The 19,762-nt window shown below is 43.3% G+C and overlaps 1 protein-coding gene across 1 annotated transcript in view; it reads left to right on the forward strand.

Annotated features, from left to right (window-relative positions):
- Kair1d (Kainate-type ionotropic glutamate receptor subunit 1D) overlaps nucleotides 1-19,762 on the forward strand; it is a 217,535-nt gene that overhangs the window by 1,488 nt on the left and 196,285 nt on the right. Inside the window, exon 2 of the mRNA XM_076801924.1 lies at nucleotides 5,330-5,485. Within this exon, the coding sequence (XP_076658039.1) occupies nucleotides 5,330-5,485 (156 nt within the window). The remainder of the gene's footprint in view (nucleotides 1-5,329; nucleotides 5,486-19,762) is intronic.

Raw genomic sequence — 19,762 nt, forward strand, 5'->3', positions numbered from 1 at the left:
GAAATTTCTCGCGCTAGTAATTAAACCGGCGTTTTGTGTACGACGTTAGCCGGATATACGGGCAACGTATCGAAACGGTATCAATTTACCGTTTTTGTTTGGCCGTCGAGAACCGTCGAGAGAACGGCCGAACGGCACGAAATAATTCATTAAAAATCAATGAATATTCAAGCCCTATTAATTCGGTGAAACGACGGAGGGATATAGAAAAAAAAAATATATATAAACGTAGAAGGAAAGAGAAGTGCGCGTGCGCGTTACGGAGTCGATCGACCGATGAAATAAAGTTAAGAGCGCAAGGTTATCGTGTATGTGACGTTTTTACGCGTCGAATGATAGCATCGGCGAGCATTTTATGCGCAACTGTAATCCGAGAAGGCTACGATTAACTGTTTTTTCACAGAGGGACTCTTTATGTTTTCCCCTTTTTATGGCCCATTAAATCAGTGTATCTTAGAGCATTAACCCAGACCGGCAGAAGTTATGGCGACAGGTTTGCACGGATTCTAATATCATGGGCTCCTCGGGTCCGTTCAAAATTTAAATTCTATACGATATTGTACAGGGTGTAAAGAAGCTATATGTCCCGACTATCGTAGCGAGATTCTACGCCCTCTGTTTGGCGAATATTGATAAAGCTGCGGCAAAATTAATTTTCAAGGGAAAAAGGTCAACCATTTTTCCCTTCTTTTTTATTCTAAATTGAATTGAAGCAAACATAGACAAAGCATACGATCTTCTTTCTTGACAATTTTGGAGATAAAGGCGGTCTAATTACTAGGTTTACGTGCTAATTAATTAGCAACGGGGTCAAATATCACCTACCCAGTTTTGTCATAAATGCGGAAAATCCGCACTTTCCTGGCTATTGATCATGGCAACAACTTTCTGTTCGTTTTCAGTATATGTGTAATACTCATTTCAACGTTGCCCATTCTTCTCCTCCATAAAATATCATTTCCTCTTCGTTATTTCCGCTCATTATCCAGTTTAACGCTCTCATCTGTAAATTTCATGCCCAAAATGTGGCACTTCTTCCTACGCAAACAGCTTCGCAAGCATAAAACTCGACAAACTAAGCTTAAATGCTAGTTTATAATGTTCATTAATTCTCTGTGCTATACGTACAACACTACTACGTAATACAACGTAAAATCGTCATTCTCAACGACCATATTCAATGCACACATCCCCATTATCGTTTCCATAAACTATTTCAACAATACAATTCTTCAAATTTATGACTGCAAGTTACAATACACTTTTACAATGTCATTAACAGACTGAAAATCTTTTGAACTAGTGATTTCCTAGGATTGAAATTTGGATATTCGGAATTTCCTCGCCAAAATCTACAGGATTACGTAAAAACGAGTTAAAAATGTCTGGTTTGCCGAGGTAAAGTTTAACCTGATGTCATAATACGGGACAGGGATGGTAAGCAATGTTGTGCATTAGGTATGCGTAAGAAGGCTTAGAAAGTTCGAGGGGTCCCGGACTGTTTATCGGGTTTTGAGAGTCTCCGTATTAAGGGGATTCCGATGATTTCAGATTTGGAAATCCCGGAGGTCTGAAATGTATTAGTCTCGGAAGATTCGCAGGTTCCAAGGACCTCTGGTAGCTTCAGAACGTCCACAGGGTTCTCGGGAACCCCTGAACCTTTAGATAACACTAGACCCACCGAAACTTTCAGCATGCTTACCACTCCCTTGGACTTCCGAGACGTTCGACTACCCTAACCCTTTTGAGATTATTGAGACGTACCTACAAGGTGTTACGAAGTGTTTTATCGTAAGTAGTACAGGCGAATCTTGTAGCCGTGCATCCGTCGAGATTTGTTCGAATCAGCTGAGAGTCTTCTCAAGCATAATTTTCAGACGGACGCAGTGCACGTTCTAGTGCAGATGACATCGCGCCATCGAAAATTGTAAATACTGGTCGATTCATTTATTCAGGGAATGGTAAAGCTGCGCGTTGTTTTATCACAGAGTTCCCGTTGGTTCGAGAGCACGAGGAAGATTTGTGCACGTCGCGACGGTCTTTTTTTTTCGATGGTCGTCGCCGACGGTTCGCTATATTCCGTGCCGCGTCGCCCCCTCGACGAAGTTAATCGATGCCCGCCCTTAACGAGAGACGTAAATCTATCGCGTAAATTCTATAAATTGTAGAGTCGAGCTGGCGCAGCTGTTCGACCGGTTACTTTATGACATGCACGAGATTAAAATCAATTTATGGCGCCAATTCCTTCCGACGTCTAATTCGAGACGCGCCGGATTCCAATCGATGCGTCTCGCGCGATTGATTTTCTTCGACGTTCCCGCGGCCAGTTTCCGCTCGGACGTTCAGCGCCGTGGGAATTATGCATCCGCGATGAGACTCCTGCTAAATAACTGTCTAAATCTGGGAAACCCCAGCAGCGAAACTCCTGCGCCCCAACGTCCACCATCTTGCAGATCCTGTTCAACTTTTTGCAAATCAAATTCACCCTCTCTCACGGTCCTCTCTCTTTGGCTAACTGAATTCACCCTTTTGCATCGAACGCACATTAAATTGACTCTACTGCGAATTAAGTTTCTGTGCAAATATGTTTTCTTAAACCATTTTTCGAACCATCGAATTCACTGAAAACGAATGAAAGCGAAGAACAATTATGTGTCGACATAATCATTGACATTGTTCCTGGGCAATTGGATGCAAGTTTGATGTCAAGGAATCCCGATGGACCACAATATTGCTGCAACCTGCGCGCAACAACGGGCAACACGTTGTCCAATTTCGAAACTGCACATTTGTCAAACAATTCAAAATTACTTTCGGCTAATAGTACACAAATAAACTTCCGAGTTGACGCAGAGCGAATTTAATTAAAACAGAAAATAAATTAGATAATGACACGGTTGTGGGAGGGTACGACAGAGTTTTTAAAAACTATGGCCGAAAAGTCACTGGACAATTTTAGAATGGAATAACTGTTTTATATTTAAAAAATTCACATTAATTCCTTCATAAAAAAAATCCAATTTTTAAATGGTCCGATTTTTGGACCACTCTGCACATTGCAGGATAATAACGATAACTAACTGCAAACGAGAATACAGAATAGTTACTGTATCAGATGGGAATAGGCCTGTTACTATAATTAACACAGTAACTTACGGAGCACATTATGAACGTTCTCATAGCGGCGCTGAAGGAGTGCATAGTATTAATATTTTAGCCGGCAGAGTTACCCAAATTTTGACTATTCCCAACCATCCCCCTTTCTCTTCGGACCGGCATGAATATCCCTGCTTTATTAAACATTCGCTTCCTTTTGTCCGCTCGCGAGCAGGTCCGAATTTTAAATAGGCGTAACGCCGTGTTCTTTAATTTCCAACTTTCCGTCGCGTCGGTCCATTTGATCGCGACTACGTTACGTTACCCCGTTCTGCAAGTTTTAACTTTCTCGTAGGCTCGGCTCCTCGAACCATCTTCCTCCTCGAGTTCATTGCATATTAATGCCGTCGGAACTATTTATCCGTTCTCTCGTTCGCAACGCGATTTTAAAGACTTCCTGCAGGCGGATATATTTTTTCGAAGACAGATTTCGGGATATTTCTTGCTGCACCTAATTAGTACGTGTAAGCAGCTTCGGATTAGCTCGCGGTTGCTTGCATTTTCCATCGAAGGATCGTTTGTTTCCCGATCTTTGTCGAACCCGTTCCCTGCCGCCGATTGTAGCAACATGCTTTGTGGCAGAGTGCAGCTTGCGTTCTGATGCCGTTGCTTTTGCGACGAATTAATGCCTCAAAGGCTGCATCGATGCGAACTGACGTTGTTACACGAATTCTTGCTGAGAGCGTTCTATTTCGGATTCATGTTTAATGGTTGAAATGGTTTTTGTCCGCTACACCGTCGATCTCTAAACTCCGAAATTCTTGGCACAATACGGAAATTACAGTTACGTGGAACATCATTCCACTGTATAATTTCAGTAAGTTGAGAGCGAAATGCGTTTCGAAATTCGTCTGATGTAATTTCCGATTGTCGAGAAATTGTCGATATTTAAACCGACATAATTCCTTAAAAACAAAAAAATATCACAACAATAGATCTGTGCTAATGTTAGAACTTTGAGTTAGATTTTTGAGATCTGTAAAATTGGGAGAAAAATTGTACCCCAGTCAACGTGAACAGGGGTGCGACGGAATAACATGTAGATACGGGCAGGGGGTGATTCTACATGTAAATATAACTCGAGAAAAAGGTACAACATTTCCTCGTTTGACGCCTCGTTTTCGAGAAAATCGAGTTTAAAGATCCGTCGGGTTCGCGTGCTGTAGTGTATGCAGGAAGTAGAATTGGTCGGTAATGATCAGACGCGTCAGACGATTCCTATCGAACAGCACATGTACTCGCTGCATTTTCGAACTCGGTTTTCTCGAAAACGGAGCTCCGTATGAGAAAATTGTATTCTTTATATTTCTCTTATTTTCTCATAAGGGAGCACCCTGTATAGCGATTGATATAAAGTGAAGTAGTTATTCGTCGAGTTCAGAAGAAAATGAAAAGTTTCTAAATAGAGACAATTAGACAGCGGATCTTTATGCATTTCTGACAAAAATAAATGGGTGTAATTTGACACAGTGAAGCTGTTAGAAGAATTTAAAAATACCGTTATATTGCTTTCAACCTATTAAACATATTAAAAAGGAAAATAAATTTTTATTTCACCCCAATTTGTTGGAATTCAGGTCGAAAATTTTTATTTTGCATGAAGATCAGCTGTCCAGTGATAATCGACTCTAATGACGAATGAACTGGTAATCCCCGGTTAAAATTTTAACAAATCCACCAACCACCGTTTTGTTTAACACTAGGTTTACGGGAGCCGTCAAAATGACGGGTTCTAATATTTTTAATTTACGATTATTGAGATTGTGAAGATGCATCTACGTGGAATTACTCAACAAACTTATTTCCTTAGGTATATATTATTTAAAAAATGGCTGAAAACTTGGATAGACACATTCTTCTTATTTTTATAAAGTAATGTAAAATACACACTTTTAATGCTCCGTAAACCTAGTGTTAAGTTATTTGGAACCGCCTCAGGAATTATTTGTGTTACACCCTTTGTGTTACACCCAGTATACCGATGTCGATTTACCAAGGGATATATTTAATATTCAAACCACGTAAGATATCAGAAAGCGGATAACTGGGTCGAGCGCGGAAAGGAAAGTAAAAAAAGGAGGCAAGCGGCCGGACGGTAGAAAATAAGAAACTCGGGATGCGGGCGCGGGTTCTCGTCAAAGTAACGCTTTAATATGGATGTGTGATTTCCCAGGTGGGCTGTTTCATCCGTCGGACGACAAGCAGGAAGTGGCCTTTCGTTATGCCGTGGAAAAGATCAACGCCAACCGGGACATCCTGCCCAAGTCTCGTCTCAGCGCCCAGATTGAGCAGATAAAACCGCAGGACAGTTTTCACGCCTCCAAGCGGGGTGAGTTGCTTCATTCACGCTCGTTCATTCCGCAATTAAACTCGTTCGTTCCGCCTGGTACCCGCACCGGCGCGTTTCGCGCATCCCTCTTGTTGCCATGCGAATGTTTGCACCGGGGAGAAGCGTTTTCAATTTTCTCGCGCGTAAACAACGGACTTCCTGCAAGCGTCTGATCATTGCGGTTCTGTTCTACTTGTTGGGAACGTTTTACCAGAGCCCCACCGGCACGCGGGTTATTGCAATACCGAGATAATTATCACTCGAAGGATTACTGTAATTATGTCTAAATAGCCAACCAGAAATGGAAACAATGGCCGCCGACGACCGTTTATTTTTAGAACTGTTTCTACACATGGAATTATTATCGTCGTTTCTCACTCACATTTTTATATTAATCCGATTTTTTTATTGAACTATTACCTCATTTTACTGCGATATCGTGGTTATATACGCTTGTTAACACAAACTTTTATTATTGATATCAAAGATAGGTAATTCGTAGAGAGGTAATTTATTAATACGAGGTTAACTCATTTGCAAAATGTATAACAGCATTAAAATACTAAATACAACTGCAGTACGTGGCGGAATCACAACATAAAATAATTTTAATATAATGTAGAAAGCAATGGCAGTAGGTAGTATTATCATTACACTTGTCTGACCATTGCAAGGACATTTCACTTTCTGCTTTTACGACGTTTTACTCGAAATTTCATTGTATTACTGTAACAGTGGATAGTTTATATCGCCAATTAGACTTCCTGTATAATTGTTGAACGTAATCACAGTTTAAAGACGGACCTCCATATAATTAAAATACTTGTTAACGACTTGCCTTTGTAATCAGTTTAAGATAATAGTCTGGCGACTCTCGTCGCAGTCCATGAAAATTACTTTCAGATTACAAGCACGAAGATTAAGTTGCACAAGGATGATAATAGAGTTATTGTAACTGCAGTTGAACTTCAATTATGTAATGCGATAATTTCGCGCAACAATGGGTTTCTTCTCTTAATTAAACGCTTCCGGCGGACAGAAAACTCATTTCTCCTTTCGGAATTCGAAATAATCGTAACTTCCTTCCCTAAATTCTTTTCTTTTCATCGACTCGATTTTGTCATAATTGTATAAAATTCGCGGTCCAATCGTAACAAAATTTTAAAACGTAAAACCAATAATTAACTTTTCGTGACAACCAGTATCCTTCTCACAAAATGCAATCCTGTTTCACGCAATTGGCCAGTTCTTCAACTTCGTTCCCCGCAGTTCCGAACTCGGTCTGCTCGGTCGAAATTATTTACAATACGCGCGCCGTGGTAGCTGCGCGTTTTCTTCGAGGTATCGCAAAGGTAATTCAACTTCCATAGAATTCTCTCTTTCCGAGTTCGGATTCCCCGAGTATTCCCGCGCCTGTGCGTTCCACCAACAATATTCAAACTTCTCCCAGTGTTCATGCATGGAAAATAGAGTTGCACCTTCGTACTGGAGATTTCCCGTGTCAGTTTACGCACGGTGTCATGGTTTCGTCAATGTTGCGTGCTGCCTGCAAACAAACTTTCGTAACGTCGTTACCTCGGGCTCCCGTTGTTTTCGTCAGCGCTTTGTGCAAGGCGCAGCAACAATTTTGAATACGTGTGTTATTTTCCAAAACGCGAGGAAACTCTATTCTTGAGAGCGACGCGATCAATTTCGGAGTTCGGAGATTTTCAGCAAAAATTTTTTGATGATCCCAGCATTTTTGAGAAAATAGCAGATATTTAGATTACATCAGGTTACCTCTATTCAAGATTCGCAGTTTCAAGTATGCACTATGTGATGCCATTACCTTTCAGTTGTATTTAATTTTGCTATTATACGGATCAAAAGGGAAGCAGGCTTAACTTCACCTCGGGAAACCAGAAATTTTAACTTTGTTTTATGCAATAATTTTCTGTAATTTTCTGTGATTAAGTGTCGGCAGAAGAACTGAAAAAAAAAAATGGCGCGTTAATTTACAGAATCCGATCCGGCGGTATAACTCGTTGTCGGTGAAAATATTCCTCGCGGCGGGCGGATTCTCTTTCGCAATCCAGGAGGCGGAGAAAAGATTGCGGGGTGGCATTAATTAAAAGCAAACGTCGTTCGTTCTTTCGCCGGTATTAATTACGGGCGAGTCGGTCGGCCGGGCCGGATTCGAAGCCGCCCGCGAAACGAAAGTAATTACACGATTAAACGGATTAGGAGTAATTGTTACCGAACTGACGGGTACGACGCGGCGCGGCGCGACGATGCGCGGCGTTGGAATACGATGCTCCGGGCGATTAATAATCGCTCGGTTACGGGAGCGCCGCGGAACGCGATAATTATTTTCGCGCGACATAATCAGCGGCGAGCTAATTGTCGACTCGAGGCACCGATTTATTAAACCCGGTCGGCGAGGCTTTAAACGTTGCCGTTGTCGGGCGGCGGGTGCATCGGTGCATCGGTGCATCGGTGCATCGGTGCATCGGCGACGCGTTAAGCTCCCCGCGAGTATCACGCATTGGCCGCATTCCCGTTCGATGGATTGAGATTTGGCTGTGTTCCATGGACGCGCCACCAGCGCGCACATCCTCCCTCTTGACAAATCTGTGTTCGCAGGCGATCATTTCGCCCCGACCGTAAAAACGGGACCGCCGCGACGTCGCACCTAATGCTGCGGCCCGGTAAACTGTTTCGATTTATGGCGGGTCTTTCTTCAACTTTATCTCGTTCGCGGACGATATATCGCAATGACGCCGCCGGAGACCGACGATGTAGGGACGTCCCCCCCAAGAAAGATGAACTTCGCTACCCTGATGTACGTACACGGCACAGATATTCGGGTGTCGCCTGAATCATTCGGTAAACGTCTCCGTAAATCACTGACCGAGAAGGACCCATCGGTAAACGAATATTGATCAGACGCGTAAATCATCCGACGCTCGCGGTGTGCGGATCCACCGACACCTGCTCATTCCGAGGAAATTGTCAAGTGTGGTGTGGCTGGGACGGTCGATCAAAAAAATTTTCACCACGTGCATCATTTGTACACCACTTAACACGGTGTTTCACATCGTACACGTTACCCACCGGCATAATATTTTCAAGTTCATAGTCCACGGTAAAGGACTCTTTTATAAATCACACCAGATCAACAGCAATTCTAATCGTGAAGCTACAGGACACCCTCAGTAACGTAAACTAATAATTTCCTTCCGGTATAACACTATTACTACAAATCTTATTAACCCTAAGCACTCGAATGGCGACTATAAGGCGCCACTAAAAATTGCTGTATCATTATTCAAAATGTTTTTGAGATTATTAAATTTGTTTGTATTTAATAAATTACTGTTGGAACATCAACAAAAGTAAGTCGAGTGTTGAAGGATACTGAGAGTGTCCTGGTATATTTTAACGGTCCTCGGGTCTTTATTTATTGACCCTGGTCAGAAGTGGAAGGCCTGCAACCTTACACTTAAAAGAGGCCCTGAGTAATAAATTAAGGGTCCTCCCACATCTGTTTTCCCGAGTGGACCCAACAGAGGTTTCTTTTCTTCCCCCTAAAACTTTCTCTGTATCTTCACTTCAGTTTCGGCTTGCAAACTATACAGACGTCTTCTGACTAGTTCTTCTTCGTTTTAATAAAGAACAGATACGTTGCATTCTAGTGCGTTATTTTCTTACATTATAAATACCCATTTCCATTAATTACTAAACACTTTATTATTGTACGTGTAAATTGCACCATTTTCGTACGTATAACATGAAAAAATATATATTGGAGAGAAATATTCTAGGTCTGAAGAAATGTTTCGTTTTGAGGTTAAAATAGCTTCTATTGCAAAGGGTTAGTAGGTTCCCGGTGAATAAAGTATTAACACTAGGTTTACGGAGCACTAAAAATGAGTATTTTACATTACTTTACAAAAATAACATGATTGTATCTATCAAAATTTGTGGCCATCTTTTCAATAATATATATCCAAGGAAATCAATTTATTACATAATTCCTCATGGATGCATCTTTACAATCTCAATATTCAGAATCTTTAGAAGTCTTACAATCTTTAGAATCCGTCATTTTGACGGGTCCCGTAAATCTAGTGTTATAATAATAACACACTTTCCAGTACATTTGCACTCTGGGAAATATGTTTAAAACATTAAGCGTGTAAAAACTTTTATGTCGCGATCGAACATGCACCGCATGACACCGATGACTGATCGAATCCGTCATCAAGGGAGACCATAACACTTTCCTCGTGAATCACGCGCACGCTCTGCCCTGGAAAGGGCATTTCCCAAGTTTCCCGGAGTCCCGAACGTAATCGTCCATAAAATCCACGACCGTTGTCCTCAATGAAATTCATATATTAATCTGGGTCACTGCAGACAGTCCGAGAAACTGTCGAAGAATCAGCTCTTCGGGGAGGCTTAAAACTTCCGGTCCGACGAGCGCTTCGACTCGCACGGACCGTTCGACACCGGGTTCCGTCGGGCCGTTCCGTTCCCCTCGTCATTGCATTATGTATCGCGAACTTGGCCGCGAATAATCGGCTCGCGTCTCTTGTATCCGCGACTCGTACGCCCCGAATAAGAAAAACGAACGAGCATCCCGAGGAAATTCCGACCCGGGAGCATAAAACCGTATTACGCGGGGAGCGAATTCTGCTGGGTCGAACAAAGGCGACGCTCGCCCTTCCGCTTCCGCGTCATATCGTAAAAACAGAGCGAAGAGCGAGGGGCGGGGGGAGGGGAAGCAGCATCGAAACGGCCTTCCAAGCTTCGCCGAAACGAAAGAGAGTTCGTTGCCCGGGACACACGCGAATGAGACCGGCACGGAGCAACCGGAACAACCGGGAGACGAATTCGAGACCCCGACGACCCTACCCTCGTGCCCAGTTTATTTGCGTTTAACCGTCAAAAGGAATTACCGGCTCGTCCCGTCTCGTCGAAACGAGATTAGAGCCGACTTTTTGTTGTCCCGAAACGCTGCCCCGAAAACGGGACCGTCGTGTCGACGGTAATTGCACACGGTGTACCGAGGCGATTCGGACGTCGCGTCCTGGAAGCTCCCGGTGAAATTGATCGGGCACCGGGAGTTAATTCTTCACCGTTGTGAACGCTCCGCGACGGGAAAAAGACTGTCTTCGAACGCGCACACTTCGCGCCGAACTGTTTTCGGATTCACCGTTCCGTGGAGTTTATGGAGACCTGGGTCGAACAGATTTGCGCCCTCCTTCAATGACTCACAGTCTGTGTGAAAAAGCACCCTTTGCAAGCGAATAACTGTTTTGGAATTGGACCGAACGACTCGAGTCTTTTCGGGGTGTTAGGAGGATTAATTTAATAGCATATGCGTAAATAATTTTTTTTTAAACTTCTCGCAATTGCGAAGGAGAAAGTTCTTGGGAAAATTTCGGGGGTGCCTTTTCTATAATGCACAAAGTTTCATCTTACCGATTTCGATGAATGGTACATTCAGTCGACCGACTCGATAAAAACATTTCTGCATCGAATTCTTATGGTTCTCTTATAGAGTACTGATGCTTCTGAATTGAAATTATACGTTTGGCGAAATTGCGGATAGTATTATTCTATTTTAACACTAAACCTACCACCACCAGTCAAAATGACCGGTTCCAGATTTTTTATTTCACAATTATAGAAATAATAAAATTGATTTCATAAGAAATTATTGTATAGATGTCTTCAGTAGAGCATGTATTACAGTAGGAGCCGCTCAAGGTCTAAATAAAATTAATCTTGTCATTTTTACAAGGGACCACGTACCAATTATTTTTATGGCTCACTAGTTTCAATATTAAGATGGTGTGTTTAACACTTTGACTGCCAAATTCGAAACCTCAAATATTCCATAAAATCGAAGTAAGTTATTTAATGAAATAAAAATTGAGAAAAATGAAATGTATGATATTCAGTAATCCTCCAACTTTTTTGAATTTGACAGATCCTAATCAAATTAGGCACAATGAACATAATAACGTAAAAATTCATTTTAAAACCTGGACAAATAATTCCGTCCCTCACATACGGGTGACATGGCAGTCAACGTGTTAAGATGCTGTAAGAAAGAAGGAGTTTCATCACACATGTTACAAAATATGTGCTGTTACTGTTGGAGGAACATGAAGCTCGTGCACGCCAAGGGTCTAGGGCCTAGGCGATTAAAATTCCGAAAGAAGGGTTGGCTTTCCCGAAGTTCCCGGGGATCGTCCGTTGTCCAACGAAGCGGACAAACACTCCGTTGTAACCGGATGATGGAAACCGGAAGGAAGATCCCGAATCTTGTTGGAGTTTCACCCCGAGGGCCCTTTCGGTCGGCGTATATGCATCGAAATTGGCCCGGGCAAAGGGATTGACTTGCCTGTAACCTCGTTTCACCTTCCCCCTTTCGAAAACCGAGGAACGAGTCTCCACCGCCGACATTGTTCGTTTCACTTTCGCTAAGCCAATTTTCGAAAACCACGCAGGGGCGGAAAGTTCCGGAACAACGGAGGGACCGTGGGAACAACGAGCTGCGACTGTCCGTCGCGCGGATATAGAGAACCGTGGCTCTAATTTCCCCCGTAACTTTTAAGGTTTCTTCTTCTCCTTCCCGCATAGTTCCCGAAGTTCGGCCCCTCCGACACGTATCGAAACGTCGAGAAGTTCTCGGCGCGTCGCCCGCCGGCGATTTTCGGTTAGCAGACCGGCGCGGCGGTCTTTCCTCTCCGACGGAATTGTGTACCGTCCAATTAAGCATAATGGAAGGAAAACATCGTTCCCGGTCACGAACGTGTCGTAACCCGCGAGGACGATAACGCGAGTCTACCCCTGCGATAGTGTGCCCTCCCTCGGAAAACTACCCCCTTTTCACCGGCACCGTGTAACGGAGACTCGTTGAAATTCGAATTAACTTTCGTCGAACGTTCTCCACCGTCTCCTCCCAAGATTGGGTGCCGCGATATTGCATCGTGTACCGAGATTTTCGAAATTTTTATGCTGGAACTTCCAAAGTAATCCCGCCGACAGAGGACCATATGCAAAATACCCTACGAAATTACCCACGTCCCATTTGCCACGAACTTTGCACATTAGTTTCGCTGTGTGGGTCCGATATCGACCCAGGAAATGGCTCACTGAGCTCGAAGGTCGAAAGTGAGGAGATAACGACGGCTTCTGATCGGACTTGGATAGCGTCTTGCTACTTGCACCGAGCAGTTTGAAAATCAAGAATTCCGTGATCCTGATTACTGTAGCTAATTGTTGCTTTTTGCACGCGTTCCGCCAGTCCGGCACCGTTCTACTTGGGTTACCCTGAGATCGTCGACAACTCATTTCACCGACACTGTTTTCATCGACACGATTTGACCGACATTAACTTTCGTGGACAGTATGTTTTCATCGACATGGTCAGATAGCCGACAAATATTTTCATCTACACGGTTTGACCGACACTATGTGTTCATTGACACGGTCAAATCGTCAACAAATGTTTTCATCGACAGTCTATATTTAGCGACAGAATTAAGTTCATTCGTTCCACTGATATAATCCGCTGCATTTCAAATTACATAAGTCTTGGCTCAAAAAATGTTTAACTTATAATCCTCATACAGGGTGTGGGCTTGGGGGGCGACGCGCCTTCACTACCGGGAAAGTAAGGGTTCAACTTGAAAAATACTGTCTACGCTCGGTGGTCTGCCATGGAAAAGGGGATGTCATATTTTTGTACATTTTTTAGGCCATTATCTAGATCTAGAATATGGAATCGAAAAAATAATAAGAATAGGTCTGGGTCAGATTTGAAATTGTGGCTGTCAATAAAGTACACATGATATAGCAAAGGTACAAATTGGGAAGTATAGTAACAATTTCTTAAGTAGCTATCAGTTCGTGGAAACGAATGAACTCAAACCCGTTGGTAAATACGGACAGTCGATGAAAACATTTGTTGACGATTTGACCGTGTCAATGAAAACAGTGTCGGTGAAATGAGTTGTCGACGATCTCAGGGTAACCCGTTCTACTTTGCGAACGTGCCCGTAAAGATTCCCGAGAACAAATCGTCGTGCATTCAACTCGCGCTCATCGGCGATGTTTGCGCGGCTACTAATGAGTAGAACGTGCGCCACCCGGCTGGCGTGTAATTACTCACGGGATTGGCCGTCACCGCGTTTAATCGTCGCCCACAAATCGACGACCGGTTAATGGAGAATAGTATAAACGGCGGAGTGAATGTTCAACGATATTTCGCGGCAAGCGGAATTACAGCGAGGGCGTCGCCGCGCGTCAGGACACGCTCGGAAGCGTCGGGATTATCGTTTGTCGACGAACGATTATTCTTCGGGATTTATCGTTCGGTCTGATTACGGAAGATCGTGATTCATGCCCATGACCGGTTGCTCGAACGCGCCCACGATCATCCCGGTCCCCCGTTAACCGTGCGCCGCATTTTCGATTTTTCGACCCGGCCTGCTTTTTTTTTCATTTCGTTTACTTTCGTGACCTTGTTTTTCGCGCGTTGTTGGCGTCGAGATTAATATCTTTTTGTTCTGTCGGCTGCAGGCGAGCGGAAGGCAATTTCACACGCTCGTCGACTCGTTCGCTCGATGGGCCTCTGACACTGTAAACTTTGATTTGCGGAGGTGAAATTGTTTCGAAGCTGTTTACGTTTGAATTATACCGCGCCGCGGGAACTCGGCTAATTCTACGACAGTTTCGATAAAGCTGATAAACGAAATTGCGTTTGCACGATTGCGTTATGAACTTTACGCTCGTTTCGCGAACACGCGCTCGCCCGGAAACTGTCGGGAAGGACCTGTCGCAATTTTTAGCGTTACACATCGATTTTCGGTGTGTGTGTGTGTGTGTGTGTGGTATATTTTCTGGCTTGTCGGCAACTTGTCAGAAAGTAAAGTAATATTGTTAATTAGGACATGTGAAACTGGTACAATGAGTCTGCGATAACCTTATTCCTTTCTTAGCTAGGATAGGATAGTCAACATTTCCATTGACAAATTCACAGTTTCATATACGTGTATGGTAGTGGTTAAGAGAAAAGTATAAAGATTGCGAGAGTGTAACAAAATCATTTTTTATTGCCAGACAGTATGGCAAAAATGGGTAGCTGCAGTTCGAAAGGGTACAAAAGTCGAGAAAATTTAAGAGTAAATGAATTGTATTCAGTTTTTTTGAAGTAATTCAAGAGGGAAACAAGCTTCTCGACGTAGACAAGACGTAGACGTAGACAATTTTTCTACTTATAACCCTGCAGACAAAAGGATCCCTCAACCCAAAAACTATGACTAAAAATCTGGAGTAATGCACCGCGCCTGGGCCTTTACATTGAAACTATTTTTCGACGGTTGTAAATCCACGACCTTGTATCGGCGGACAAATTTAAGAGAAAAAACACTCTGTCGCAAGTAGAGCCATCGGGCCGCAGGAGCGACAAAGCAGCCGGGTAATGACTGGTATGAATAATGTAAACCGCTTGTCATGATAGCGAAACGCTTATTATTCTCTCGGTCGGAAGGCGGATAACTTGGAGCAGAGGACTGGAAGAAGAAAAAGAAAAAAGAAAAAAGAAAAAAATAAGAGGAGATCGTAAACGAAGGGCAACCTGTAAGACACCGCGGGAAGATGCGCGCAACAGGAAGTCGAAGGTTGCAGGAAATTGTCTGAGGCGCTTTCAGCCGCAGCCACACGAGATAAGCGCCGCTTCCGACGGAGATTCGATTTTCTCGCGGAACGACGAGCCGGGACTACCTGTTTCAGAATGCACGATCATGTTAGGCGATCGCGACTACGGTTAATAAGCGAACTTTCGGCAGACTAACCCTCGGATCGGACCTGCGAGCACTCGGCGAACGTCGGTTACCGGACTTGCCCGGTGAAGCATGCGTCGTTCTGTTAAAAATGCGTGCCAGCTGTAATTTAGTTCACTACAACACGAATTTAGAAAGATCTGTGTGAGAAGAAGGTTGCATAGTTCACAGGAAATTAATTTTTGTTTTATTCAATCACGCGGTAATTACTGACACAATTTTTGTAATTGTATATACCAGAAACGTCAACAAAGGTCATCGGAGGTTAATGTAGGTAATTATTAACACGTTCGCGGACGCAAATGCTATAGCATTCATTTTCATAGTGATGCGAAATATCGTGAATGCTGTAGCATTCAAATTTTAAAGCCAATTTTTATTCATTTAATTTTATGCAACCTTAAGTTTTTGTAGTTAATATACATTTCAAATTGAAATTTGTTTTTGTAATTAATATACATTTCATTTGTCATTACTAATGACATTTAACTTATTATTATTGTTTATTTCCTATCAGATTTCCGATAGTACAACTAGTTTCAAGAGAAATTGCCTGTCTATTTTTGCAGCTCACTGAAATTTTTAATGTCCGTGAATGTTTAAACACTTTATAAAGGTCAATCAAATGTAACACAGTATTAGATTACATTTTACTGCAGATGTTGTTACACGAACAAAAATTCCAGCTTGATGTACTTTTTCTGCATTCATTTGTCAAAATTCGAGTCTGCATGCACGTCCACAGCTATGTTAATTTCAACGCGCTAAATAAATAAATTCAATTCAACCGTGACGTCGGAGCGCTCGCTAGTTCTCGCTATTCTGTCACGGTGAATACCGTAGCCGATTTCTAACTTAAATGCCTCGAGAAAGTTAAGCCCTTCGCCCGTAATTCGCTTTTCATGCGAGTGCGTGACGCGAGAAAGCGAGTGACAGTAACGCGCGGCTGTAATTACAGTTTTGAGCTTCTCAATTACCACGTCGACGCGACGACACCCACGAAAATGCGGTGGCCCCGCTGTGCAATTCAGAAGATAATTAAACGACTTCATTTTTTTTTTCTATGTCACCCGAAAATCGTGTCCGCTTCTTTCCAATGGTCCGGCGCGTCGCGTCGTTGATTGGATTTCTGTTAGTTAGCGATCCTATGAGCCTCTTTACACCGAATTAATTAATTCCACGCGGCGGACAATAGTTCGTTCAAAGAGCATTTGCACTTTGTTTCGAATTTGTTGGCGAACGACCGGCCGGAGTAATTTGTACCCCGACTTTCTGCGCGAAATTTTACACCGCCAGTGCAGGTTGCGGAGTAATTCACGCTCACCGAGAAATAACGTTTGTCCTTTTAGGCGTCTTTTTCAGCAGTTCATTCCGCGTACAAGGTTATTCTGTTGTTTTTTTTTTATTTAACTTGGCGCGGTAACGCGCACCCCAATAATTTGATTTAAAAATGCATTTCGAGCCCTGTGACGCCGGTCGCTGTCCGAAATTAGCCGAGACAGTTTCCAGTTACGAAACGGTTTGTATTCCCTCTCGTTACTAACAAATGTACGCTACAATCCGCTTGACAAATTTTGCACGGTTCAGGGAATTTATAGCTCCCTGTTTATAAGGCTTGATGGCCGAACACGCGCATACGCACACGTCCCATAAGCTTTGCAATAGCTAAATTAGAATAAACGATTCTCAATGGGCCTCGTAACAGCCAAATCAGGGCGAACAACACTAACCTACACGCACTCACTCGCGTTGCACAGTTTGTGTAGCATTCAAACAAAAATCGAACGATATTTTATTATTTTTAAATGGTATTTCATTTTTCTTATTACTTTTTGGGACACCCTGTGGACATATGGAATAAGACAAAACAAAAGTTAGTTTGAAGTTGCTTTTTTAGGAGAGCAGTTGAGACCCGTACGAGACTCTTGTTCTTCGCGATGAGTACTACAATAAAGAAACACATTTGACTTTGAAAAGAGGGCCTAGGTCAATGATTGCAGTCCATTGACTTTGTAACAGATCTCCAACTATAGGTGCAGAGTCACGCAATAGTCGCGATATACAGGGTGGTTGGTAACTGGTGGTACAAGCGGAAAGGGGGTGATTCTACGCGAAAAAAGAAGTCGAAAATATAGAATAAAAATTTTTCGTTTGAGGCTTTGTTTTCGAGAACATTGGGTTTGAAAATGCAGCCAACGCGCGTGTTATTCTATAGGAATTGTCTGCTGCGTCTGACCATGACCTACCAATTCTACTTCCTACGCATACTAAACCAGGCGAACCCGACGGATCTTTAAATTCGATTTACTCGAAAACAAAGCCTCAAACGAAAAATTTTTATTCTATATTTTCGACTTCTTTTTTCGCGTAGAATCACCCCCTTTCCGCTTGTACCACCAGTTCGACGGTGCTCTACACAATTGGTTTCAGTCACTGTCGCAAAGAACAATGCCGGTGACAGGGAGCATCGACGCGTCCTCTTCGGATTGAATGTTTAAATATTCGTTGGATCCTTATATCCGCGATTCACGGGATTGTGGCTGCTGTCAGCGCCTCGTGTATGATTTAGGAAACATGTCGTATGCAGCGGGTTTTGTCGAGGATACGTGAACGTTTAGCGTGTCCCCTGGAAACGCGGTTCGCAGATGCGAGTGCACCGGGCGAACCCTCGGTTGCCGCGATTTCGCGCTGGAATAAATTCGGATCGAGTTTTCCTAGGACTCGTGTGTACGGTAACACGTGCCCAGAAAACGGAGAAGAAGATGAGAAAGGAAGAAAAGGACGAAGAGGAAGAGGAAGAGGAGGAAGAAGAAGAAGAAGGGATGCCGCTTGAAATCCGAGCGGAAAGACACAATTCTCGGAGCGTTGCTACCAAAGTAAATGGACATATAGCTTAACGCTATATCTTCTTTCCGGGGAACTCGTTTCCGTTAAGCCGACGCAACGAGCTCGGATCACGCTTGAATAAAGCCGATACCGGGGGAGGAAACGTTTATTCTCTTAATTGACAAGTAAAGCTTCGAATCGTTGTCGGTTTACGTTTAAAACTTATTACCTGGAAGGTACAGAATTAGCTAATGCACTGCCTTCCAAGTTGCGTCGAGCATCCACAATCAGTGAAACGGAACTATCATATTGTTCAACAGACCTACGACTCTAACCACTCGTTCGCCGGAGTACTTAAAAGGAACGCTTAATCTGCAATAGTCCGTTAAGTAATACTTAAGCCTTTCGACAGTTGCAACCACGTTGCGAGCGAACCTCGCGAACTCTTTTACGAATCAACGAAAGCGAAAGCACGAAGAGTAAATGAATAGATTGTGAACAAATTCTCTTGATCGGATGTTCACTAGCGTGTGAAATATACAAACGAAAATGTATTACACTTTCGTGTTGAATATCAACGTGGCACGTGATTCATACCACTCGGGGACGTCCAAAATATGAAACAGCCCATGGGTACTGCTGCGTTTCATAATATTGTAAGTCCAACCGACTGCAGAAAGTTTCAACAACAGTGCGAATGTAATTAGTTTCCGCGTGCGATATAATTATCACCGTTGCAAATTAGTTTCGCATCACGGTCGGGCTTTCGTCAATTTTAGTTTTATCCGAACTTTCACCGAAAGATCATAACTGCGGCGCCGCGTATTCACGAATATTAATTACGGCACCACTCCGTTCGGAAAGCTTTTAGAATGGTTTTTTTACTGACATTTTGACAACGCTTCGGAAATTTCTTTGGATGAAAAATATTGTTCACAGACAGATTAAATTTCACGAGCTGGAAATTCGAGTGGTTCGGTTCGAACGGGACACCCTGTACATTCGGAGGAAGGTGCGCATCGACTTGAAGGGAAATTGAAACAGGAATTTCGTTGATGTGATTCTAGGAACTTTTCGAATAGAAAGCAGAAGGGGTTAATATTTGTTTTGAACATCTTGGCCCTTTACCAATTTAGGGTGATCCATTAACTGTGTTTTCCACTCGTGCCCTTCTCTTTTCATGAAATCTGAGGGCGGCCACTATCCGTCCAGCCTCGCCCAGCGATTGTATCTCCTATTTTCATTCCGGGCGAAGCGCGCGCGAGATCTACTCGTGTTTCCCTAAGAAATTAAAATAAATTTACGACGCTGGAAAGTTCGCTCGGCCAGGAGGATCCTCGTTATTTCGTAAATCTACTTGAAATTCTTGGATGCGGCTCCTCGGCGGCCGCCGCGGCGCGTCGCGTCGGGACGGGGGTCGAGCCATTTGCGGTATAAAACGACCCCGGCTGATGCTGCTCTATGAAACCGTATTACTTTGTCATGGAAATAACAGTGTAAATGGAGTTGTAGTTCGGTAATTAACAACTTTAACGGTCGGCGAAATGTGCGACCTGAGTGACACGAATACACTATTTATGCGGTCGCGGCTTCCCGAGTGTGTGCCCGTTCG

The sequence above is a fragment of the Halictus rubicundus genome, chromosome 16, assembly GCF_050948215.1.
Source record: "Halictus rubicundus isolate RS-2024b chromosome 16, iyHalRubi1_principal, whole genome shotgun sequence".
NCBI classification, from domain to species: Eukaryota; Metazoa; Arthropoda; class Insecta; order Hymenoptera; family Halictidae; genus Halictus; species Halictus rubicundus.